Below are 26,297 nucleotides of genomic sequence, written 5' to 3'. Positions count from 1 at the left end.
TTCCTTATGTGCCAGTGTTGTGGCAAAGCTGAGGGTATTGTGGAGAACTAGGCTTGTGTGAATATTCATTATTTTTTAATATTTGATTAAATATGTGATTCGATATTCACTTTGGCTCAAATTTTAATAATTTTTTTGAACTATTCAAAACAAGCGAATATACATACCTTTCCGTGTATAAGCCACACCCTTAATTACAACATCCCAGAAAGGAACAAAATCCACGCGTATAACTTGCGAAAATAACTGCATACAATGCCTGAATCTTGTAAAATCATTCTCCATTCACGGAAGCACGAATCGTTCATGTCATATATTCAGCTAGCTGCCCTGTTCCCCACCTCCTTAGTGATGCTGATGGTGGAGAACTTTGCCTTTAAAGTGGGTTCATGGCAGTGTTTCAGTGAAACAGCTTGGGACGAAATTAGCGCTGCCGTGAAGCCACACCTGAAGTTGAAATTTGCATGTAACCTGCTCCCAAATTTTACTGTTAAAATTAAAAAAAAATTTGTCTGTGCGCTTGAAGGACGGTACAGGTTAAGCTCACGTGTTAATGGAAAGCAATAACCTAAATTTGCACAAGACAGCATATAAACTGCTGGCGTTGCGCAGTCAAGGTCGCACTTAACAGCATCGCGACAACGCATGGTGGGCAAAAACGTGAAAAGCTCCCGTGGGCAGACGCAAAGAGCTCCCGTCGCCTCAACTACCGTATTTACTCGAATCTAGGCCGACTCCGATTCTAAGCCGACCCCCCAAAAGTTCGAAGTCAAAAAAAAAAAAAAAAAACTTACCTCGAATATAGGCCGAACGAAAAAGCGAGGACAGCATTCGCAAAATGAAACAGCATTTATTAAATTTGAACATGCCGAGCTCATTCTATGTCACCATCGCTGCTAGCCTCGTCGCTATCTTCCTTACTGCTGACATCTTCAAACAGTGCGCTATGTTCAGTACCAGCCAGCGCATTAGAGATGCCGCATTTTTGGAAGGAGCGCACGTTGCGGCGCACGCAAAAACCATCTCCCGTGGCCCCCTCCAACGATAGACCGATGCCGAAGTTCCGCCCGGCTTGAACGTTTGACGATGCCTTTGCAGCTAGCACAACTACCGTATTTACTCGATTCCCACGATTCCTCTATTGTAACGCGCACCTGTTTTCCATGAGGAAAAAAAAGTCCTTTACCAGTAGTGCGCACCTCATGCTTTCAAACAGAAATACAACTTTCTGTCATTTGGAAAAATAGATTTCCTGCCGATGCACTGAAGTTGCGATGAATAAAAAAAAGTCGCAGTTTCGCCCGAAAGGCGGTGCATCGAATGCGATAGCAAATTAGTAGACCGCTATTAACAAGCACGGCGTCACGCGCGCACAAGCAAACATGAACACATCTCGCTCGTTGACCGCGGAAACGAACTGTCAGAACGCTGGAGACGAAGCGCGCCTTCGTGCTAGCATGCCTCTCGCTTCAACGCGGCGAAAACACGGCACGCGGCGGACTTTACCCGTCGCAGATTGCTTTCAAGATAGGGCCAAGGCGATCGTATCGCCGGAGTGGATCGTCGCAGATTACGTCCTGCTTCGGTCCACTGAAACCGTTCCGCATTGCTTTGCTGGCGAAAATCCTCTCCTTCTGTTTGCGCCAGTCCAGCTCGCAAGTTTCAGATTCTCCGAACGCCCGTGATGCGGCCCGATTTCCGTCCGTCTCCGCACAGATGATCTTTCCTTTTAAATGCGGCATCATGATGAACTCGGTACTTCATGCTGATAGATAGAGCAGACGCTGGGAACGTGAAGACAGACGGTAGACTATTGCCTAAGCACGTGTACTGCAGCACACGGAGGAAGCTTCCGCATGCTACGGTAGCTAGGCTCGACGCGCGTGCGAGGCGCGCCCATTTTGAAATGCCGACGCAGATTTAGGGTCGTGTTGAAAGTGCGCGTTTGATTCGAGTAAATACAGTATTCGTTTAGAAAGCGGCACTATAGTGGCATCACCCATTTGGTGCCATTACGTTAACGCCACACCGCGCGCCGATGCTGCACCATACCGATACTACCGATACGACGTAGGTCAAAATGGCGACGTCACTCGTGTACTTCAGTTGGCTACTGGCGCGGCTAGTAGCGGCTGCGATACTGACTTTTCTAGATGGCGCTAACTATGCACCATATTTATCAGTTTCAGTGAAAAACTGGCGCGTTTTTTTAAATCCTCGAATCTAAGTCGACCCTGGAGTTTCGTATGTGATTATTTGAAAAAAACTATCGGCCTAGATTCGAATAAATACGGTATCACAAAATTTTTAAGTGGCCCTAAAACGCTTTTGGAACATAGTAAGAAAATGTTGCCAATCTGTACCAGAGGCTCCTGTGAACATGACGCAAATATTATTGCCCTGCATGCAGCAAGGAATTCACAAACTCGTGTCGAAAACGGCAAGAAATTGCTTGCTCTTGCTTCTGCAACATCGTCATGCAGCGTCATCGGAAGCAGCTGGACCCACCAACAGCTATTGGCTGATTTCGTGATCGCAAGAACATTCTCAGTAATACACAATTGCTAATTTTGAGTTAATGAAACATATGTCTGCAATGTCAAAAAGGCAGAAAAATAATTTCATCTTTGCACTGTCGGTCTACGCATGACAGTTGCGTATAGCTGTGTCCGCTACGCATGGCCTCCGAGATAGCAGCGGCATACTGTGACGACCCCTTTTGCCACCGAGATGCTCACCGTTTGGGCTGGGCTTTGGCCCCTTGGTTAACCCTTTGATGCCCAAAACTTTATTTTTATAAGGAGCATCACAGGAACTCTAGCATGCATAAAGGACGGACCAAATATGCGAATTATGCTGTCAGAAAAAAATTATATTTATTCATGGCTGCATAATGAGGTGTTGCTCCAGAGCAACGTTGGGCATCTGTGGTCCTACTTCACATGGAATGCCTTGAAGCAGTTGCGCCTTGGAAGGAGACATAGGTCACTATTTATTATTCCACTATTATTTCACTATTATTTTATAATTATTATTTATTTTGTTATTGCTCTTATTATTATTATCTTTATTATTTTTTAAATTATTATTTCCTATTCCATTATTATTTATTCCAGTCAGTGTCATCAACCGAAAGGTCTTCTTTCCTCCATGTTCTGCGAACGTTTCCTTTCTTTTTCTTGCGCTGAGCCACCGAGTGGGCACGAGAAGTAACCGGCAAAGCTTCAACATTATCGCTTGACATTCCATCGTCATCCTCTACGCATGGCTCTTTATCGCGAAGATTGGCGGACAGGTATCAATCAATTTTTGAGCATCTCTAGGATCATAGCTGGGGTCATCCGGGTCGCTGTCGAAGTCAGCGTCGGACAAATCACCGTCCGGAAGACAGATAAGCTCCTGAATTTCTTCATGAATCAGCCACTTTTTTTTCTTTTGACATCGCCATGTATACGTGAAAGACAAAAAGTCTGACCTGATGACGAACCCTTATTCTATTCGGTAGAATGAACACTCTAGCTATTGCTTTGCTTTACCTTCAGCACAGCAAAAAACTGCCACAAACGATATCTCCCTACATGTGATCACGCCTCCGCATATGCCCGTTGTTGCTCCTGGGCAACACCACTTTTGGCGAGTAAAACTTTGTTGTCCAAATTGCGGCCACACCGTTTAGCCTCCTCATAAATGTCGTACAAGGCCTTATGAGCTATTCTAAGTATGACAGTTGTCACAGTAGTGTCCTATACCGCCATAGCTGAACAAATTTACTCGCGTGTGCGGTCCTTGCGCTGGCACCTCTCAAAACAGTAAAGAAAAACGAGAGCAAAGGAGCGGTGCTGCCATCTCTACGTATTTACTTCAAGCATGCGAGGCTCGCTAGTCTTGGTACATTACATACATGGCGCCAGCGGTATCGTTCAGCAGGGTGCGTTCAAGAAAAAAAATTGTTTTTAGGCTGTTGCTCCTGGGCAACAGTGGGCACCAAAGGGTTAATATCCTGAATAGCTTCCAGTGCACTAGTGGAGAAGAAAGAGAAAGCTGCATATCGGTGTGGTAACGGCACTTGAACGTTTTGAAAAATGTTTGCGCCATGAGATTCATGAGAGGACGTCCTTTAATAGTGAGGCCATTCTATGATTAGTTAAAAAAGTGTTTCAGGGCCCCTTTAAGTAGACTAAAGCACAACAGAAAACAAGAGCCTGTGAATAAATTTTCTGTGCAGCTGGAGTTGCAAGAAATGTTGAACTTGCATTCTTGCATAAAAATATCTTAACGGCAAAAATTAACCGACTCCTAAGATGGAGCTGTTTCTTTAATAGTAGCTAATGGTGAGAAAGGGTCAAACATTCAGATGATTCTAAGCTGCTCGACCCATTTCACTAATTTATCTTACAGTGCTTACAATATCGGTATGCCAGAGTACTAATTGCAAATGCTCCGCCACTTTTGTGTGGAATTTTCAAACTAGTCTGCTTTACTGTGCTTTGCCACACATGTGACAGTTTCAAATATTCGTGTTCATTCAGTGTTCTGCAGCTATGCATTCAGTCGCTTACTGGTGTTTCTGTACTTAGATGTGGTCTCGCCAGCTAGCAGCACAGTGTTCTGAAAATAACTTGCTGTGGTAGCCTACTGGCTACTGCATTGGGCTGCTGAGCTCGAGGTCATAGGTGCGATCCCAGCCGTGGCGGCTGCATTTCAGTGAGGACGAAATGCAAAAGCGCCTGTGCATTTAAATTTATGTGCACGTTAATAAACTCCAAGTGGTTGAAATTAATCTGGAGCCCCCACTGCGGTGTGCCTCATGTTCACATCGTGGTTTTGGCATGTAAAACCTCAGAATTTAATTTTGTTGTGAAAATAACCTTGCGAGTGCTAGTTGTTGTACAGAACACTGCAGGGCAGCTGTGGCTGACTTTATCTTTACAAGCAGTGTGGGAGTTTCATGCTACTATCTTTCTGCATACATGGATAAGCTGACGCTATCGGCGTTCGTTATTGTCCATGTAATGCTTGCTTTGTGTGCACCTGATAAGGAGCATTCTTGTTGCATGTGGACCTGCTTTCAGGGCCAGCAGCCCCCACCATGCCTGCAGCCCCGCACATGGCCCTGTACCAAGCGCAGAGCCAGCTTGCAGTGAGTTGAGAGTGTTGCACAAATTTGTCTAGTGCTGCAGTACAGCAGAATGGCGAGAATTCGAGCTTTGAAATTATTTGTAATTCTTGTTAATTCAAATAGCAAAATGTTTGGTCGTCCTGGATTTTGGTGCATTTCAAAACTACCTAATTCAAGGAAATGATTTCATTAATTGATGATTTCATTAATTGATGACGAAAGTCTGGAAGCTGGCTACCCAGCAAAGTTTTTTACAACGAAAATTTCTCATGCACAGATCCACTTCTCCATATTAAAAAAAAGAACAAAAAAAAGGAATTGTCACTTGGCTTTTGTAAGAGAAGTTTGCGTCGCACTGGTTTGAGTGCGGAATGGTCACCGCCTGTTTCAAAGGGCTATTGAGAGACAGTGTCATGGTGGAACAGAGGCGGCATCCCATTCTCCTAAACAAGTGTGGCAGAATGATGACGGTGAGAAAATAAATTCATTTTCCATTATAGTTTAGAAAAAATTCCCCAGATCTGTGCAAAAATTTAGCAGTCACACTCATGTGCAGCAGAGACACATAGGCGGTGGAAGAGCAAGGGTCCATGTTATTTATTTTAAAGCATAGTCTGTCGCACACATTGTACATGCAACGAAACATGTCGAGCTGAAAGAATCGACAGAAACATTCACTGATGCCCATTGACCAGCGTCCTGAATTGGCCTGTCTACACTTGCCACGGCCATTGCCTTGCGTCTCCATTCTTCTCTCTCACGTGTAGTTTCTGCACACCGCTGCCCCGCTGCTTCTACTGGAGATGCACCTGCTGCCACTTGTTCACGTACCCACCTTTTCTGCGCAGCATTCGCATCGCCGTGTGCTGCTACTTCATTTGGAGCCATACTTGCTATGGCGAGTTGGTTTTGTTCCATATTCGTTGCTTTCTCCTTTTTTTTTTGGTTCTCTGTTTTTTGTATCACTTGTCATGCTCGGTGTGCTTTAATTCAATCTTATGCATGGAAGATTTGCTATGCCTGTTCCGTGGCTGTCTGCTGCACTTGACTCTCCTCTCGACTAACTTGCTTGGTAGTGCCATTCTGGAAACTATGCGAATGGGCCTCCTGTGCAGCTGTTTTTATAAGTGCACGTTACATTACGCCTCTTTCCATCACGCACCTCATGCTACTCAAGCTTAAGTGGCAACGAACTGTCTGTGGTAACTCTACTCTGCTCATTGCAGCCTGGGCATGCTGACTGACAGACAGAAACAAGCTGAAAACTACCCTATACGCAGCTCCGCTGTAAAATGTAGAATGTGTGGGTCCCACTGCGTGACCTTACTCAAGGTTTCCCCTTAACCCATGAAAACTCCACACTTCAGATAAAGACAGTCTGTGGATGACAGTTTTTGGTTTGTACAAAGCCTTGCACGGGGGGCCAGCGAACTCGCAGGATCTTTTGCATGTTACTTATTAAAACATTTTGCTTTCCCTGCCAAAATCAGTAGCAAAGTAACACTACTTGCTGAATGGACAGTAGCCATAAATAGGTACACATACTAAATTGCCTGTTGTACATTTGGCACTGTCTCACCAACTAGCCTGGCAAGTACTTCTAACGCTGCTTGTATGGTAATACGTGGCTGAAAATGGACATTTGTGGAGAACTGTGCATTTAATTCAAATGTGGCCTGCATAAAAAATCTTTTCCACTAACTGATTAGCAAAACCTTTAAAATGTGACTGCTGAATGATGCTATTTCACAAAATTTTTACTGGCTTTGTTTGTGTGCACCTAATTTAATTTGTGTTTCTTTTTCGAAAGAAGCATAAGATTTTTTTTTTCTGTTGGTGCTTATTTTTTTGTTTGAGTTGGATCATAGTTTATTCAATTTCACACACTTTAAGCAGTAATATATGGTCCCTAGGAGTTTGCAATATTGCAACTTAACTGTAAATGTTCTAACAATTGGTAGACTAGAAATATAGACACTTTTCGCGGTGATCCTGTGGGTGCCACCTTGTTTGGTCATGTGGGGACATGTCCATGCTTGCCTCAGCCTCCATTGCCTCAATGTTTACAGTGGATGTGTATGACACTCTGGTGCGGCTCAGCAAACCTCTGTTTTTACAGATATAGACAGTAACCGAGTGGTTGACATAAAGCTTTGGTCACAGCATCAGAGGACATGTAAATGTTTTTCGGAGCTCATGACTTCTTGTCCAAATGGCTTGAGCAGCATATACAGTGCGTGTGATAAAAGCGGGGCTAGAAATGTATTCCAAGCTGCCTAAACTTTCCACTTATGAATTAAATAAGGATAATAGTGTTTTGCTTTTCGTTCTTTATTTGGCAAACACTTTGAAGCAGCAGCTTGTCCTGTTTCTGACTCACTATAGTTTCTTAGTGCAGGCATGTTTATTTTCTGCCTAATTGCTCGCAAGTGTGCTCAGTTGCGATAGATTTATTCTTGCTACCCGCAAGGTTTGGAACGTATACATTCTGTACTTTGTAATACAGTAAAAGCTCGATGATACGAATCTCACGGGGTCACGAAAAATATTCGTATTAGCCGAAATTCGCATCATCGAAACACAATTAAAGCTACTGTCGAATCTCGATAATTCGAACACGAAGGGACCCGAAACTTTGTTCAAATTAAAAGGACGTATTTTTGAAGTATTCGTGCACCATAGCACGATGCACGAACGTTGCGAGTCGTGAAATATCGTGGCGCGCAAGCGCATAGCAAGTGCGGGCCACAAAACTGCCCACGCCGGCTAACGGTCGCTTCCCGATAACGACAGAAAACGAAGCTTCAGAGAGAGAGCGGGCGGCGCCGGCACACGGGTGCGCGCGGAGATCGTCGAAGGTGAGCGAGGAGGGCGGCAGGGAAGCGGATTTAGCCGCGTCAACTCCGCCGCTTCGGTGGCTCCCCTCGCCCTGCCTCTCAACTCCCTCGTAGCTCTCTCACCTTCGACTCCGTGCGCACATCTCCGTGCGCGCCCGCCGCCGTGCTGGCGCCAGCTTATTTTAGCCGCCCCCTGCCGCCCCCTGAAGTTTCGTTTTCTGCCGTTATCGGGAAACAAGCGTTTGCGGGCGTGGCAGTTTCGTTGGCCCGACTGTGCCTCCGCCGCTGCTTCCCTCTGCGCTGCTGCCGCAGCGTGCAAGGTCAACATGTGACTAGAAAATGGAGAAGGGTTCACTGCCATTTTATCCACGTGGCTGAGACGTCGGCACTAGTGTGTGCTAGAATACGGTTGTCTAGAACACTCTAGTCGGCACGTACACGCTTGTTCCGGCGCGATGCAAAAACTGCGACCTTGCAATTTGAGAGAAGGGGAAATTTCCGCCGCGGGTTCTTTTTTTTTTTTTCCCCGTTCCTTCGCGCGCGGCATTGAGGGGTCTCTCCTGAGCTTTTGCTCTATGGCGATGTCGGAGCAATGCCGGTCGGAGGCGCCGCCGCGTTATTTGGCGCGCTGCTAAGAGCATTGTCGGTGCGCGGTATGTTCGAAATAAGCGTGTTCGAATTAACGAGATTCGACTGTAGCTAAATTAAAGAGTCAGAGGTGAACTCACTCAGGCACATGTACGTAAAAAGCATTTATTTCTTGAAGCGCCACCGCTTCAAACTCATCGCGACCAGTCGCGGAGTCCGTGCTGTCCGGCGCCGCGCCTCCGCACCAAAAGAGGAGAGAAAGCGTGTGACTGCGCGCTGTTCTCTTTCGCGGCCGTCGGTGGGGCGGCGTTTATTCGTATCAACCGACGCAGGCTGAAAATTGATTCGTAACAACCGTTCTCTAGCACGTTGCAAAGTAATGGGGCTCGGCCGGGACCACAGAAAAATTCGTATCATCCGGAAATTCGTATTAGCCGTGATCGTATCATCGAGCTTTTACTGTAGCTTGTAGCAGAGACTTATTGCTAGTCACTCGCTTACTCTGTAAACCGTAACGAAAACGTTCATGTGTTGTCGGTGTAGTCGCCATCACCTATGCTTCAGCGCATTGATTCAAGTGGTGCCCATTCACTTATGTGTTGGCGATAGAGTGGGCTGAAGTTTGCTTATGAGTTGGGGTGGATGTGTCTAGACAATGTGCGATAAACTTCCTGTGCCAGGAAGCGGCGCTACTGCCTTTGTCACTGTGTGAAGAGTGGTACGTACTGTTGCTGACATTCCGGGGTTGAAGTCCTTTCTTTCGTGGCTAGCCAGACAACACTGGCGGATGAGCAAAAGTTGTTATCCTTGAGGAAAGCCATGCATTGCGAAGGGCCGGCAACACAGGCAGTCCTTATGCCTGGGCTGTGCCTGTCTCCTCTTGACAAGTCTACACTGCATTGTCTCAACAATGTTGCTTCAACTACTGCTGCATGCTTGGGCCTCACAAAACTGCTGTGCCGAAAACAGTTGGCGATGACTTGCGGAGGTGTATTTTCCCACACGTGGGCGATGATGTGCACTGCGCTGAGTAAGTCCACTTGATGCAACTTTCCAACTTCTGAGCATAAAATCATTCGCTCTAGCAGGTGCTTGCAGTACTTTGACTTCACGTAGTGAATGATACCCTGGTCCATCGGCTGAAGGGCAGATGTAGTGTTGGGCGGCAAAAAGCTACTTTGACGCTCTTCAGTTCCACTGTACAGTTATGGGCACTGCAGTTGTCAACAACGACAATTATCTTGCGGTCCTTTGACGTGAAGTGCCAGTCTAACTGCTGCAGCCAGCCTCGAAAAATGTCCGAGGTCATCCAAGCTTTCCTGTTCGCTGTGTACTTTACAGGAAAGCTTTTGATATTTTTAAAACAACGTGGCTTATGCGCCTTACCCGATGACAAGTGGCAAGCGCTCCGTGCCAGTCATATTGGCGGCAAGAAGCACAGTTATCCTTTGCTTGCACTTCTTGCCACCAATGCACGGGTCCCCTTTGAAAGTCAGTCTTGTCGGGCAGAGCTCTGAAAAATAGAGCAGTTTCATCTGCATTGAACACGTCACGTGGTTCATATGCGGCGATGTGCTCAAGTAGCTTCAAGTTTCTCCACTCGGTGGTCACGCTTTCGTCAACGCTGGCCTTTTCGCCGCACACACTTATGAAGACGAGTTCATGTCTCTCCCGAAACCTCGCGAACCACCCTTCTGACGCTCTGAACGATTCAATGTTCATCATCGCAGCGTACTTCTCACTTTGTGCCCTGATGAGAGGTCTGCTCAAAGGCAGATGCGCGTTGCGACAGTCAGTAACCCACCGGAGCAAAGCTTCTTCGAGCTGGGGATGAGCTGCGGTTCGCAACCGCTTTCTTGAAGCATGAAACTGCTCGCTTTCGAAGGCTTGAAAAATCTGTTGTTCATTTTTCACGTACGCTCCCAATGTGTTCCGATTCACGTTGTACTTGGTCATAACGTGCTGTCGCGATTCGCCGTTCTTCAGAGCTTGCAAAATTTCTACTTTAGTCGCCAAGTTCTTGGCTTCGTACTTCTGCTGCTTTGCCGGCGTCGCCATCACTGTAGCGCACGATGGTGGGGGCATGCAAACACGGTCACAACGAAAAAAAAGAACTCCGCAAGAAAAGATGGTTCACAAGAAGAGATGGTGCCGACCCGACAACACAAGGGAAAATGGCGTCGAAGGCGCAGTCGAGCTAAGAAAGAAGACATCGACGTTCGGTGACGCTGCGATCGCTCCCACCAGTTGATGCCGATCGCGATGCCTCTCACATTTCGGTTTCACTCCAGTGGTGCCAACGCTGCTTTACCACACTTTCGTGTAGTTGCAGCCGTCAGCATTTGTCCGAATTAAGTGGTGCGGGGCCGAATTCTGACGAATTTACGAAGGTTTGGTCCCATAGGCTAACATGCACTTTGGCCGGGACCAAAAGAGCCGTCTGAATTATCCGAATTTCCGATATAATGGGTGTCGAATTAACGAGCTTTTACTGTACAAAAAACCTTTTAACTCAGAGATGCTAATGCAGAATTGCACTTAGTACTTAGTGTGTCTGCTCTTCTCATCTCCTTGTCTTCCTTGGTCTGCATTACTTGCAATGGCAGTCTTGATAAGAAAGTTTTCAGAAAAGCAGAGGTAATATATAATGGGTAAGTTACATCAACCATCCAGTATTCAGCATGTTGCTTGACTGGTAACGCTCTTTCATGAATACGCTGGACTAGTTTGTGTGAGAAAACGTGTCAAGTCTCATGCTTGCCAAAAGTACCAATTCTGCTCAGTTCAAATACAGTACAACCCCGCTGTTACGTTTTTCACGGGACCGTAAAAAAAACCCGTAAGAGGCGGGAAACGCAAGAGCCAGGAAACAGGAAAAATTGAGAAATGGGAGTAGTGTTGAACTGCACACAATATTATTTTAATTCTTACGTGTGAAAAAAAGTAGTTTTGCCCGACAGCCGAAGTATCGATTGCAATCGTCCGTATAAACTTGTAAACATTCTCTTCTTAACTAATTAACAAGCATGGCGTGAGCGCCCACAGGCAAACATGAACACATCACGCTCGATAATCGCAGACACGCGCTGTCAAACGCTGGCGTGAGGAATTTAAGCGCCACTGCAGAAGCGAGCGAAGTGACCTTCGTGCTGTTGTCTATCGCTTCAACGCAAACTGAGCGCCGAGAACACGCAGCACGCACAAAGCTATGAACCGCCGACGCACCTACACTGGGTAGACTCTGCCCCCATGCAGATCACTTTCAAGATACAGCCCGCACGACCGCGCGCCGCCATGCAGTATAATGCCAGAGTACAACGCTGCCCGCTATCCCTCCCCCTCGCTCCCTCGCCGGTGTCTTGAGCGCAACGGAAGGAGGCGCGCTTCCTCCCTGCTTTTCTTTCTTTCGCGCGCGAAACGCAGTCATCGGCTCCCCTCGCACGCTTTCTCTCGCACATACCACATACGGCACGTGGCGACAGCGTTATAGGGTACGGCCACGCTAGCGGCAAAAAACGCGTGCGTCATGCCGCGAGTGGCAAGTTGCCGTGCGTCAGCGCCTTGCTGCGAGGCCACCGTGGCACGCGTGTCTCGCCGCGCGGCAGCGCGATAAGTGGCTAGAATGGGCCACTGTACTCCCGCGCTTTCCGAACGCGCGGGCAACACCGCGAGCGCTCGTTGTTTCATGCGAGAGACGACGATCGTCGATTGAAAACCCGGCGCGGACCAGCGGCGGTCAGGTCGTGATGGCTCCGTGATGTCACCCTCGTCGCTCTTGATTTTAGTTCATCTCGCGGCACGCGGCATTTGCCGCAGAAATGGGTCTCGAACCCATTTTGCGCGGCACGCCGCAAAACCCCCCATTCCTGCCGCGTTTTTGCCGCTAGCGTGGCCATACCCTTAGACTTTATACGGAACATCTATGAGCCAAAACCAATTTTAGGGCCACAACGCATCATAGACACCATCTTTACATAGCAAATACGGATCTCAAGGGCCATACTTTTGCTGGCGGAAACCGAAAATACGTCATAGTTGTTGCCCCCGGCACTTTGGGCGGCCAATGCCATCGTCAAGCAACCAAGCCAAGCAACATGAAAAGTCAAAATGGCCGCTCGGGCGGGTGCGGCGTGGCAGTTCGCAATGTAAGGTGCAGGAACGGTCCTACAGTTGCGACGTAACAGCGGGGTTACCAATGCATTGGGTTCTATGGGAGCTGTGCCGGGACTGGCCGAAAACTACGTAACAGCCGGGAAAACGCAGCACCCAGAAACGTAACAGCGGGGTTCTACTGTATAGCTTTCAAGCAACTGCGTAGTATACGGTTAAACATTGATTTAAACCTTTCAGGTGCCAATTACCGTATTTTCCGGTGTATAAGTCACGGTATTTTTCTGAATTTTTCGTCAGTGCATCTTATACAATGGTGCGACCTATTTACATTTTTTTGTTTTATTTAGTTTTTTTTTTTTTGCAAAAACTGCCGTCAAAATTGGATTGGATGTTATGGCCACGCGAAGCTCACTGGGTTGACCTCCTCTGGCAGTTGCTACGGGTTGTGTGTGCGCTATGAAGGTACTGGGTTTGTCTTGTGATCGAGTTGCCGAGCGCCGTGTAAGAAGGATGGAGCAGCAACGCAAGCGGCGGCAGGCCGACCGTGAGTCGACCAACCCCAAAGTCGTCGTATCTGCAGATTGCTTTCAAAATACGGCGCACGCCGGTGTGCAAACTATGCAGTTGCTACCAGGGCACAAGCCCTGTACAAGGCCCCCTCTCCCTCCCGCGCTGCCTTCCCGCTTTCCTCCCTTGTGTGCAATTTGGCTCACTGTCGCACGCTTCGACTCGCACATACAGCATATGACGCGCGGGGACGATGTTACCGCCCTTAAACTTAAGAAAATCGCACCGACCAAAACGGCAGAAATGTGCCTGGAGTGTCCATATCATTGCGATCGCAGTTATATAGGAATGGCATCCATACGCTTGCGCGTGACCCGCATGCACGAAGTGAAACGTCACTAATTTTTTATATCGCTTACCGAGTGAACAGGTGCGTCTTAAGACATACACCAGTGCGACTTATGTTTTTTTTTTTCTGAAAAACTGCTGCGTTCAGGGGGGTGTGACTTATAAACCAGAAAATATGGCAGTTTTTTTTTTGTTGAAAAATGACACACTACATTTCTTGCATCTTCAGAATCATAAAAAGCATACAGCTGGAAAAAAAGTATTAAGAATGTTCAATTCTTTAGTGAGTTTTGTCAAGTTTACACTGTGGACTTCATGCAACAACTCGCGACAGGAACATCAGATGTGAGAACATCACCTATTTCATGTCTAGCAGGCTTGAAAAGCACCTGTGAAGTCACTTGAAAATTATGCCTTGTGCAACATACTGTGAAAAACAGTGAAAGAAGTGAACCTGCTGCATACAATGACATACACACAGCAAAAATACGCAGCCGTCTACCTTCCCACTCATTTTACTAAAATATTTTGCACATTTTATTCAAGCTTGCAGCACAATTCCAATCAGAAGTGTTTCAAGATGTATTCGACACATTTAAATGTCAATATGTTCACCAATGCTTTTGCTGTTGGTGCATTATCTTGGTGTACACATTCGTGTACACACGCCTGAAAGGGTTAACAAAGTTGATGGGACTGTAGCGTTATTTAGTTACTTGAAGACCCCAATGCAAGTGCCACCCCCTGCTGCCTTTTCATCACCACTGCAATGCTACTAGTGATATGTTCACTTTATTGTTTTCATTTGCTCTTAACCAATTGAGTGGTTACACAAATATTTATTGAGGGACCATTTCATCTCTATTCGTTTTTACTTTGTGTATCTTGGGGGCAAGAATATAATGGGTGCCTTGGCATGTTCTGAAGGAGGGTGCATTCCCCCGTGGCCAAAAGGTTTGGAAATTCTTGCTATTGCGAATGATCTTGATACAAATAATTTTCTTCAAAATCAAGTAAATGCTTTGAACTGAAATTCAGAATCTACACCTAAAGCAGTACCAGGTTAACCTTGTAACTTTCTGTTGTTTAAAACTAACAATACAGGTTTCACTGCAAACTTGATATAGCTGCAGCTCTTATTCGTCCTTGGTGTCCTTACTTTGCCTCATTTTGTGCAATGTACAGCCTTGCATTCTGAAGGTGAGCTGTGTGTTCCCTCCCTCACCCTTCTCTTCTTGCTTCCACATCCTACCAGCAGGGTGGACTGATTTCCTACCCCTACCAGCATCAGGGCTTCCTGCTGCCACCAGGAGCACATTCCTACTCTGCTGCTGTGCCAACAACCACGGGTGCAGCAGTTGACATGCAGCTGCCCTTGCTGCTATCAGAGACACGAGCACAGAATACGGAAGTCCGATTGAACATTACCAAGCTAGCCGACAAGGTGGATGACATCCTCAGAAAGGTTAGACTACAAGGGCACATTTTCTATCATACCTGCTAAAAAAAAAGTATTTTCATTGTCTATTATTTAAAATTATGCACATAACTTGTATTGAAAAGCAAGTTTAACTTGTCAGTCATTCTACCTATTGAGCACTAGGATCATCCCAACACGAGTGACTAAAAGACCAATATCTGACGAGATTGTATTAGGTCCTTGGCCTGACGCCAACAGTGCAGCTGTGGTCATCGAAGCGACTATAGCCTTCCTTCAAGCCACTGGACTCGCTGCATAACTCTAGTATGACCTCAACGTGATGGACATGTATATACGCACCTCCTTATCTTATCATCAATCATCGCTCTTTTTATCCCCCCCCCCCCCCTCCTCTTCCCCAGTGTAAAGTAGCAGGCCAGAGCAAATTAACACTCAAGCTGGCCTTCTCTGCCTTTCTTCAAATAAACCTCTCTCTCTCTCCCAACTCATAAATTAGTCTGCAAAAAACAGTCTTAACCCTTTGAGGGTCGAATTTTTTTGCCAAATGCGACCCCCCAGGGTCGATTTTTTTATTGCTGATTTAAATTCTTCGAAAGAACCTATTTCGAAAAAATATGGTCGTAATTTTTTTAGAGGGACAGTAAAGTGAGGAAAAATCGTTTGTGTTGTAAAATACACAATGTTTATTCATGAAGAAGAAGATAAGCGAACTGAAAAATGGTGTGTGCACGTCCAGAAACCAAAACAAGTGAGAACCCTTCGTCTTATCGCCAACAAGGTGCGATAGAGCTTTTGTGGTCTCCAAAAAAAGGAAACGCTGCTGCTGCTTCTGCAGCAAACAGCAGCGCCCGCCTGGGAACAGGTGTAATCGCACCGCGGTGGGTGATAAACGATCGAGTAACAAGCGGTCACCCTTTGAGAGATTTGAAACCAGATAGCCATCAGTTTAGTGCATGCAACAAGCGGGATCCGCCGCAGGAGAAAACCGTAACTTTCCGCCGGTGCCACGCACGTGGCGCCCGGATGCGCAAGCGATATGTGATGCGCCATTGCCATTAAAAAAAAGGCATTGGCGCAAGTAAAAAATTCCACGTGTTCCCGTTTAGTGGCAGCACATACCAAGCGAAAGAAATAATCAAAAGAATCGCGCACGTATCGCTGCCGTGAACACGCGCGCGCTCAGATGCGCGAGCGATAGCCAACGCGCCGTTGCTATTAAAAAAAAAAAAAAACGGAGAAGCATTGGCGCAAGTAAAAAATTTCATGCGTTTCCATCTAGTGGCAGCACATGCCAAGCGAAAGAAATGATCGAAAGAGGTGTGCTTTTTAAATGTACAAATGTTAACGTACATGTACGTCATTGGCCATTTTTAAGGTGTTCGTGGAGGTCGTACATGTACAGCATTGAGCCTGAAAGGGGTAAAAGTAACATACTATGGCAGCCCACATTCACGGTGTGCTGCTGCACACCACTTGCTTTGTAATTCAAATTGCAGATTATGTGGAAATGGCTATGGCAGTTGAAAAACCCATGAAAGGAAGAGTGAGCATCATTAGTTTCAGGAAACAAGTAGGAACTGCTTTTTTAAAAGTGGCATTGGGGCCATCTTTTTTGAATCCAGCATCATACATACAAGCATGGGGCGTAGATCATGCACTGACAAATGTGTCTGCAAGGTGCACCAATGCGCAGTGTGAAAATGGCTGAAAATTCAAATGACAGGCCATGCGTTCCTGCTTTCGAGAGCCTCGCTTCCCTACAGAGAAACAGTCATACCGAAAGTGCATCCACGTCACGCTGAATGCCTCTGACATTATTGATCATGACACGTGACTTCAGTAAATCATTTTGTGCTGCAGTAAATCATTTGGTGATATATACCACGTAGCAAAAAAGGAAAAGAAAGAAAAAACTGCGAGGTGAGGCTCGTGTCACAAACGTTATGCGATTCCTCTACTCTGATATGAGAAAATGCAGGAAAGGAATGTTGCTTGTGGACGCTAGGCGAGGCAAAGGGCGAGAGTTACTTTTATGTTTGTGGTGAAGCTTGCCTCCTGGCAGCATTTCCAATAGAGCCTAGTGAAGGGCCCTTTATAAAGTTCATGAGGTTGTTCAAACATTTATTGCGCATTTGTGATGCTGCTTACTACAGTGCCCTTATTAGAGTGTTTGCGGTCAAGGTTACATAATGCTGTAATGAATTAACCAGATTGCCCTTTCAACTTTTCTATGAGAAAGCCTAACTGCATAATTTCCCTGACAAGCATTTTCAACTTGTCCTGATGTAATTGGGCCTTTTTCTTTCAACCAAATCATGCTGTGCAGCTGGATGCGGTGAAGTCCCAGCTGCCTTCAGCTCCGCTACTGGGCTCTCACATGGACAGCGATGTACTGCTTTACAACATCCAGAAGATGGTCCAGGTAAGGCTCGCACCAATGCTTTCAGTGTACCCACCAAAGACTGTCTTGCATTTTGTTAACCCCTTTTAGTGCCTTGGACGAGTTGGGTTCATCCATGCTTTTCTGGTAAAAACGGCCAGGGACGAGCTAAGCTTGACAGTGGTACTTAGCATTTTCTAGAAATGCCATGGACAAGCCTAGTTTTGTCTTAGTGCTTAGTCATGCCTTTGGTAGATGGCAGCACACAATCCATGGCACAGCACAAGTGGAAGTGAATCTATTCTTTCTGAGAAGGTAAAACAGGTTAGCAACTGGAGTCTTTAAAAATAATTGGCCATTTTTCATCGGAATTCAGGATAACGTGGTGCGGAAGGGGTTAATCTGCTTCGAAAAATTTTAATCCAGAGTTCCTGCATCATATTTTGTGTGTTCTATGCTGACTTAAGTGGGGACCTGGGCTTCGAGCAAAGTTTCTATTGCTACTAGAGGAATTAAATTTACAGAAAATAGGTAATTTCATATGTTAGTTGCAAATATACTGCTAGTTTTTCTCTATATAGTGAAGAAAATATTTTATCCAATTTTTTTCTGTTCCAAATTTCTGGGATGTCTGCCAAATAATGTTTTACAATAAGTAAGCTGAAAGTTATGTGAATACATTCCTGAATACTCAAGGAGTGCAGTAAGCATTGTTTCACATTTTTACCTATTACATGTATTCTATCCAAAGTTTGGAAACTTTGAAGTTGTAACTTGACATATGAATTCTGTTTTTTTTTCTTTGATTCCTCAACATTTCAAGATGTTTGAGGGTGCAGTAAGATGGTGTTATAAACTTGCTGCACTCCTTGGAAGCCTGGCTATCAGATAAAGATAATATCATAGGTATCAAAGATAATACAGATAAATATCAGTTTTAAAAAGTACTTCAAAACTCTAGTTCCATTAATTTCATGTTAAGAGCTTGATTACTTCACAAAAAAATGAAGGCTAAACTTTCATTTTTTTTCTAAATTTCGCACTGAAACCTAAGTGCTGGTACATCAGTGTGGAATCGCAGATTTCATGGTATTTTCTCATACATAGGCCACTGGGGCACAAAACGAATTCTTGGAACTCGCCAAAGCTAAGTCGTTGGCTCCTTTAAAATATGATACAGTCCATTTTGTAGTTGAAGACATTAACTGGGCTTGAGCGGAAGCATCAAAATCTAAGATGTCATAGCGAGCTGGTGCAGGAACTTCAAGGTGGCGTCACTGCCACTGTTTCGTTTTTCTCTTTTCTGGCTTGCCAAATCTCCTCTCAAAGTAAGAGTGGCTTTCTTGGCATTGCATAAGGGTAATTTACTAGTTAAACCTGCTTATAACGAACATCTATATAACGAATTCCTGGATATAACGAAGTTTTTCTATTCCCCGCCGTTACTCCATAGAAGCACATGTATTTGAGACCTCTACGTAATGAAATGGCAGCGGGAGACCCCCTCGAAATAAAGAATTTTCCTCACCGACAACCTAGAGATTTCACCCCAAATTTTGTCATTTTTGCGCGAGCAGCAACTGGAAGCACCTTCTCCGCCGCAATGGAATGCGAAGCGGCGGCGGCGCGCTTGGCGCGCTCGAATTCACGGCGACTGCGAGGCGAGAGCGAGGGCACGTGTGCGTGCGTGCGAGCGTGCACGAGGCGGGCCTGCATTCCTTGACCCGATGATCTTGCCGCTGTGGGCGTGACCTTTCCCCCTCCCTTCATTCAAGCCTGATCCCGCCGCTGGCTGCAGCTGGCCTAGCCCGCCCAGCTGGCACTGGAGAGGAGTGCCGGCTTGGCGGGCTAGGCCATCAAGCCAAGAACTCCTCCTCTCCGACGCCGGAGAGGAGGAGCCTTCATGCCCGCCCGATCTCGCTGAAGCTTCGATCTCGCTGCGCACAAATGGAGGAGTCCCGGACGATGTGCAGATTTGTGATTTTTTATATGCTGACAACTGTGCTGTCACAACTGAGGAGATGACGGATGAGGTTCTGGCAGAAACTATCAGAGACTGCAGTACGGACCTTGGGAGGACGACTTGGCATGCGCAATGCCCTCTGCGAAGGAGGTGCTGGACACCATCAACCTTTTGCGCCTCGGGCTCGCTGGACGATGACGGAGCAGCATTGTGTTCATTGATGTCGTACGAACGGTCAGTGCTGCCAGCCATCATGAACAAACAACGCAAAATCGCGCAGTTTTTTACCGCGAGTTGGGTGAGCTCTGCCGTCTGTTACCCTTTTGCTTACTTAAAGCGTTTCTTTTTCGAAGTTTCGTGCCGAACCTTCATATAACGAAATCCTCTTTATAACGAAGTTTTTCGGGAATTTGTCAATTTCTTTATATCCAGGTTTAACTGTAGTACAGTTCAAATTATCTTTTTCTTTAGTGTCCCTATAAATGCAAATTTTTTTAGAAAACACAGGTTGAACAATGGCCTATTGTGCTTTTCGTGCTGCCAATGACATACTGCCATGCAATTCGAAGCATTTGGCTTGGCTCGGCCACATTACATTGGCTTAGCTAGCTAGTGTCACCCAAAGTGGAGGCTGACAAGGAGACACTTGTGTACAAAGCACTCGGTACAAGACTCGTTCCTTGATTGAAGCCTCTCCCAAATGAACACCAGAGCCTGTCATCAGAGAGTAATTTCTGGATGCAAAGGAACCTTCTAGCTCACAAAGAACTATTTCTTTTAGTACTTGCAAAAGCAGGCTCCCATGAGAATCTCATGTGATTTGTCACATGGTTTCAAGTTCGCCTCCCAGAGAGCAGAATTGTGGTGTCATCAAATGTTCAGATCGAGCACCACAGGAAACTTTACTAAAATAAGCCCAAACTGTGTTTCACATAAAGTCATTGGTCAATGTGCTGTTTGAGAATTCTGATAGCATTTTTTTTGTGCATGCATGTACCTGGTGGTTTCTAAACCAAATCAGTTTAGACTGATAAGATATTCTTCAAAGCTCTATTTATGCAAATTTCATAGTAAGAAGTTGATTATTAGAAGAGAAAATGAAGTCAGTACTCCCATTTTTTTCTTTGTGCTGACACTCCAGTGCCGCTATGTCAGTGTGACGACATGGATTTGCGTCTTTTCTTTTTCTTTGACTGTGCAGGACAATGAGAAGCTGAAAAATGATAACTCCGAGAAAGACCAAAAGATCCAAGGACTTAATGAGAAGATTTGTGACCTGCTACAGAAAAACCAGAGGTGCGTAGTAAAGGCCACATAGTGCTTAGCGAGCATTACATTGTATACAGTCGCCGACCGTTTATTCGGACTCGACGGGAACCGCGAAAAAATCCGAATAATCGAGAGTCCGAAAAAAAGGATTCGCCAGAAAAAAGTACTTTTATGGTCCCAGTGGACGGAATAAATTGTCAATGCGCGACTGTACAGATGCACGCTTACACGCGATCAGGTCAGCTTTATTTCCTACAGTGTCTGGCTATCGCTATAGACAGAGTCTTGTAATTGCCGCGTCTCGTCGGCGCAGATGGCACGGGAGGCGTCGGAGCCATTTCGCACTACGCAACGACTGGAAGAGATCGAACAAGCAAATCAGGCCTAACACATTAAGGCTTCCATGGGTTCTCAAAGTGGTTTCAGCAGGCCCCTGCTCGGGGTTTCGCGAGCCACTGATAAATTTTCCCTGGTCCCGCTCTCGACAAGTGTCTAAAACGGCAAACACGAGGTGCGCTTGATCCAAAGCCTCCATTACCCATGTCCGAGTGTCAAAAAGCACATCACAGTGCGTAACAGCAACGCGCGAACTGCGCAATAAATACGCAAGCAGCTTGTAGCCACCCAACCTCTCAGAACGGGCAGCGCACCTAAGTTTTCGCACTTGAATCTCGGAGGCCGTAGCTTACCACCATGCGCCTTTCTCTTATTTGTAGATAGGGTAGGTGCCGATAGCGTGCGCACTGACCTATACGTTGGAGGAAAAATTTAAAAAAAAAAAAAAAAAAACGCGGAGCACCGCAAATGCGCGCCGCAGAAGAGCAAGAACGGCGTACGTCCAACCGAAACGAAGCGGCGCAGTCCGCATCGCCGTGGTCCTCAGCGGCAATCGTACGCGGCACGTGACTGACAGCAACGCCGAAGCGCTTTGTGCCTAATTGTGCCTTTAAAGCCTTTATTCTTGCGTTTATCGCTGCGCGTAACACCGCGTTGGCGGCTAGCCACGTGCCTCCGTAAGTGCGTAGTCGCTATCTCTGATCGCGTCGATAACCACCGCAGTTTCGTCCGCAGCGGTTGCGGCAAATAGTAGTTTCGTTTTCACTCGATGCACGCATCGGCTGCGTGCCTTCACAACTGCGTAGTCGCCTCCCATGGCAGCGTCGATAGCGACCGCAGTTTCGTCCGCACTTCTTGCAGCGAAAGGTAGTTTCGTTTTGACTTGGTGCGTGCGTCAGCCGCCTGCCTTCTGAACTGCAAGGTCGCCGTCCATGATCCCGTCGATAGCGGTCGCGGTTTCGTCCGCAGCGGTTGCGGCAAGCAGTAGTTTCGCTTTGACTCAGTGCAAAGCTGTCGAAGATAAAAAGCACCGGCTACATCGAGATGGACGGACAATTTGTTGGCGAGCAGCTGAGTCGCGAAAAAATAATCCGGGTGTGCGCCCGTTGTTGCAAAGCGAGTCTCAGATGAAAACGCGCGCCGCGAAGGATGTCGCGAGGCCTTCGTCGCTGCTAGCGCTAATCAGTCATGAGATGAAGAGAATTTCAGCTTCGGCACTGGTCTTGTGCTAAACAGAAACAAGATTTGACGATTCATTGAGTAAATAAAATCGTGTTGACGTAGTGAAGCATTTGTTTGTTTTCTTGATACCCTCGATAATTCGACATTCGATTAATTGGGGGGGGGGGGGGGGTTCCTTGGCACTTTATGGAGCTTAGCAGGGTTCCCTGGGATGAACGTACTTGAGAACGCCTGCACTAAGCAAAAGAGCGAGACTTGAAAGGTAGCTCTTGACAAGGCCTAGGTCACGTAACAACTGACAACGCAAAGGCCGAGCACCGACTTCCAAGCACACTGGCTTGGCTTGGCCTGGCCTGCTGTTTGGCCGCGGTATACAGTCAATGGATACTGGACTGGCTAAATCCGAAACACGACCACCAATAGGTGCAGCCAACAAAAGTATAGCCTTCGAGATCGGCAACTGACACTTATAGGTGCTGCGTGGATTTAGACACCGCTCTTTCAGTGCTGGCAACCTAGCAAAATGTAAACATCGCGGCCAGCTTGTCGTGACCGTATCGTGGCGTTCGACGTCGCATCTGACCAGGCCGCCGGAGTCCGAAAAATCGAACGGCGCGCTGTAGAGCGTCCGAACTATCGGTCGTGGTTATACATTACTTCAATGGGACGAGTGGCGGTGCCGCGAAGGTGTCCGAATAAACGAGCATGTCCGAATTTTCAGCGTCCGAATAAACGGTCGGCGACTGTAGCTGTAGTTGACACAAAAGTAGGGATGGGCGAATATTCGGTATTGTCGAATATTAGATCGAATAATTCTATATTCATTCTTTGCTTCGATTCAAATTCAGGTATTCGATATTTGTGAATTATTCGGCGCTCCCGAATAGGCAGCCTTAAGCCACGGATGGCTGGTACACATCTCGGAGGCTATGCTTCACGTCATGGCTGCCATAAATCAACCATAAATCTTGAAGGCTATATGTTTTTGCATTAAAGATCCGGAAATTGCAAAAGAGCAGAAACGGTGCTAGCATACAACCGAAACGAAGCGGCGGAGTCTGCATCGCCATAGTCATCAGCGGAAATCGTACATGAATGACAGCAACGACAGAACGCTTCGTGCCTATTTGTGCCTTTATTGCGTTTACTGCCGCGCATAACAACGCGTTGGCCGCGGGATTTCATAGCTGCCATCCATGATTGCGTCAATAGCTGCCGCGGTTTCTTCCGCAGCAATTGCGGCAAAAAAATAGTTTCGTTTTGACTCAGTACGCACATCGGCCGCGTGCCTAAAAAGCTGCATAGTGGCCATCCATGATCGCATAGATAGCGACCGTGATTTCGTCTGCAGTTGGTGCGTGTGTCGGCCGCGTGCATTAAGCACTGCAGAGGCGCCGTTCATGATTGCGTTGATAGCGGCCGCAGTTGTGACAAACAGTTGTTTTGGTTTGACTCGGTGCAAAGCTGTCGACGATGAAGAGCACCGGCTACATCGCGATGGACATGCCATCTGTTATCGGTCAGCTTACTCGCAAAAAAATAATCGATATGTGCACGCGGTAGTGCAAAGCGTGTCGCAAATGATGGCGTGCGCCGCGGCTGTGCTGCGAAGGAAGTCGCGAAGCCGATCGCCGCTGCGAGTGCCAATCAGTCACGAGATGACGAGAATTGCAGCTTCCGCACTGCTTTTCTGCAAAATAGCAAAAGGATTTACTCATCCATTACACTAATAAAATTCATGCTGACGTAGTAAGCATTTGCTTATTGTTTTCTGGATACCCTGATAATTCGGACATTTTTTTTCGGTCCCTTGAAATTATAATTAACTAGGTTTTACTGTAATATGTGATATATACTATTTGAACTATTCGATTCAAAATTATTCGACCAAATCACTATTCGCTTTGAATTCGCCTCAAACCTCAAATTCACTATTCGCCCATCCCTACACAAAAGTATTGCTTTTTGCCTGTGGCAGTACTGCCTACAAATTAGATTGGTATAATGCCACATTAACCCCTTAACTGCCATGCCAAATTTCAAAAACAATTTAAAAAATGGGAATTTTTTTAGACCTGCATATTTCACGTCAATTTTTTTACTATGATACCAGGAATGCCGATTGCATTTTTACTGGTATTGTTGAAAAAGAAATAGTGTGATGTACGGTTTTACTAGCTACTGTTACAGGATGTTCAAAAATTTAATGTTTTGTGAGATCCTGTGGTCAGTAAAATTTATAGTTGACTACATTTTGCATACATGTTATGTTTTTCTTCCCCCCCCCCCCCCCCCCCGTCTTTTCTGTTTTTTTTTCTTTTTTATAAAGGCATTTGTTGATATTGGTGCCCATGTGTGTCCACTCTGTCTATCCAGAACTTTTATTTTCTTGAATGTTCAACCATATCTTGCCAGAAGAAAGGCTAGACCTCAGAATTTTCGCATTGTTTTTGCAGGCTCATGGAGGAGAGTAACAGCATGTTTGAGCAGAGGAGTGATGCTATGCACAGCTCTGCATCACATTCCCAAGCACGCCTCTTGGCTTTAGAAACTGAAAAGGTAATCTTGTATAGTAGTTTCGTCGCTGCACATTGAGAAGGATTAGCGTTTAATTAAGATGTGCTGTCCTAGGTTTAACTTAACTGAATCATTCACATAATTACAGCATCCTTGAAGTTTGATTTTCAGCGTGTTCGTTTTTGGTATTTCACACATTCTGCCCTCTTTTTCAAGTCTCCTGTGCTAGAACGGAAGCTTTCAGCTTTGTTCAGTGAATAATTTGAACTACCTACTTCTAGAACATTTCTGGAGTTTGTGACACATTCCAGCACAACAGTGATATGAAGTGATATTCTAGTCTTAAATGTTGCTTAAAGTTACCTAAAGGCAACCAGAGTGCCTTTCTGATTTTGGCTGGCTACATTGAGGCTCACTTGTGAGATGACTTCTCGCTGCTTGCCAGTCACACTTGGGCAGAAAAAGTTTGCAGGTTTCAGCTGTTCAGTGATAGTTCACATTGCCCTGACCCCACTTTGCATAGATGGAGGTGACCGAGCGCCTGGCCCAGACCCTCTCTGAGCTTTCTTTGCTAAGAGCTGAGCTGAGCGAAAGGCAGCAGAAGGAGTCCCAGGCACTCAAGGAGCTCGAGGGGCTCCGTAGTACATCTGAAGGTGAGCTACAGTTATGTTGTGTTGTGGAGACTAGGGCTTCTGAAACTGGGTTACATCTTTTGGGTTCACTTCTTTTGCCATGGCCGTGAGTGGTGCTGGCTAACACTATCAAAGCTAGATCTAGTAGTATTCATACATAAATACCCGAAAAAGTATATAGGCTGACAGCCACAGCAACAGTTTAAGGGCATTGCACAAATGCGTAAGATGTGGGTTCTGCTCCCACGTGTGGCAGGTCTTTTTTTTTTTTTTCACTTTCATTTCCTTTTTTGTTATATTTTACATTTCAATTAATAAAGAACAGTTAACTTCCCCTATGCTTCCCCTGGCTTCATTATCTGTTGGCACGTTAAAGATCCCCTGGTGGTCAAAATTAATCCAGAGTCCCCCACTACGGCGTGCCTCATCATCAAATCATGGTTTTGGCACATAAAACCCCAGAATCCAGTCCAATTATCTGTTGGCTTCACATGACTTTAACTAAAGTAAAAAAAAAAAAAGAGCCCGTCAGTTCCCCTTATCCTTCTCACTCGAGTTCATAGGAGCACTTCCGGGTTTGGCAAGCACCAAAATCGTGGCACAGACGCACCTACACCCTCTTACCCGGCTCAGCATCTCTCTAAAATTTTGTAGTATGGTGAATATGCCAGTTGTCCTTTTTTTTTTTGCAGTGCATGCCTGCGAGCGTGCATTGTCAGCCCTGAGCTGACCAAATATTAACCCCTTCAGTATCAATTTGTTTTCCGAAATAAATCCTTTTAGAGTTAAGTTTGTTTTTATTTGTGATTCAGACCATATAAAGTGGCCTATTTCAGTACACTAGCATTAAGGTTTTAAATTTTAGACTTGGAAATACAGTCGAGTCCCGGTACAACGAAATTCACAGGACACGCGAAAAATTTCGTTGTGGCGGAACTTCGTTGACGTGAAATTGGTATGTATATACGTACGCCAAACGGCAAAGGCGCGAACGAAACCGAAAACATCGTCCGGGAATCTTCGCGATGGGGGGGGGGGGGCAAAGGTTGAAACGTACCGAAGGCA

At 46.1% G+C, this 26,297-nt stretch overlaps 1 protein-coding gene across 7 annotated transcripts in view; it reads left to right on the top strand.

Moving 5' to 3' along the window:
- The window catches only part of LOC119437229 (FK506-binding protein 15-like), a 141,382-nt gene that overhangs the window by 32,498 nt on the left and 82,587 nt on the right, over positions 1–26,297 (top strand). For 6 of the 7 annotated variants that reach the window (XR_007464907.1, XM_049660368.1, XM_049660366.1 and 3 more), the window contains exons 13-18: positions 5,073–5,140; positions 14,768–14,977; positions 17,280–17,375; positions 20,498–20,592; positions 24,540–24,642; positions 25,124–25,253. Coding sequence is in view for 6 of the 7 variants with exons in the window: in XM_049660368.1 (XP_049516325.1) it covers positions 5,073–5,140; positions 14,768–14,977; positions 17,280–17,375; positions 20,498–20,592; positions 24,540–24,642; positions 25,124–25,253 (702 nt within the window). In the remaining variant the exon portion in view is untranslated. The remainder of the gene's footprint in view (positions 1–5,072; positions 5,141–14,767; positions 14,978–17,279; positions 17,376–20,497; positions 20,593–24,539; positions 24,643–25,123; positions 25,254–26,297) is intronic. The other variant, XM_049660365.1, reaches the window with a different exon arrangement.

The sequence above is a fragment of the Dermacentor silvarum genome, chromosome 1 (genome assembly GCF_013339745.2).
Source record: "Dermacentor silvarum isolate Dsil-2018 chromosome 1, BIME_Dsil_1.4, whole genome shotgun sequence".
Classification (NCBI taxonomy): domain Eukaryota; kingdom Metazoa; phylum Arthropoda; class Arachnida; order Ixodida; family Ixodidae; genus Dermacentor; species Dermacentor silvarum.
Note: the sequence above shows the minus strand (reverse complement) of the source record. Positions and strands in the feature narration are given on the sequence as shown.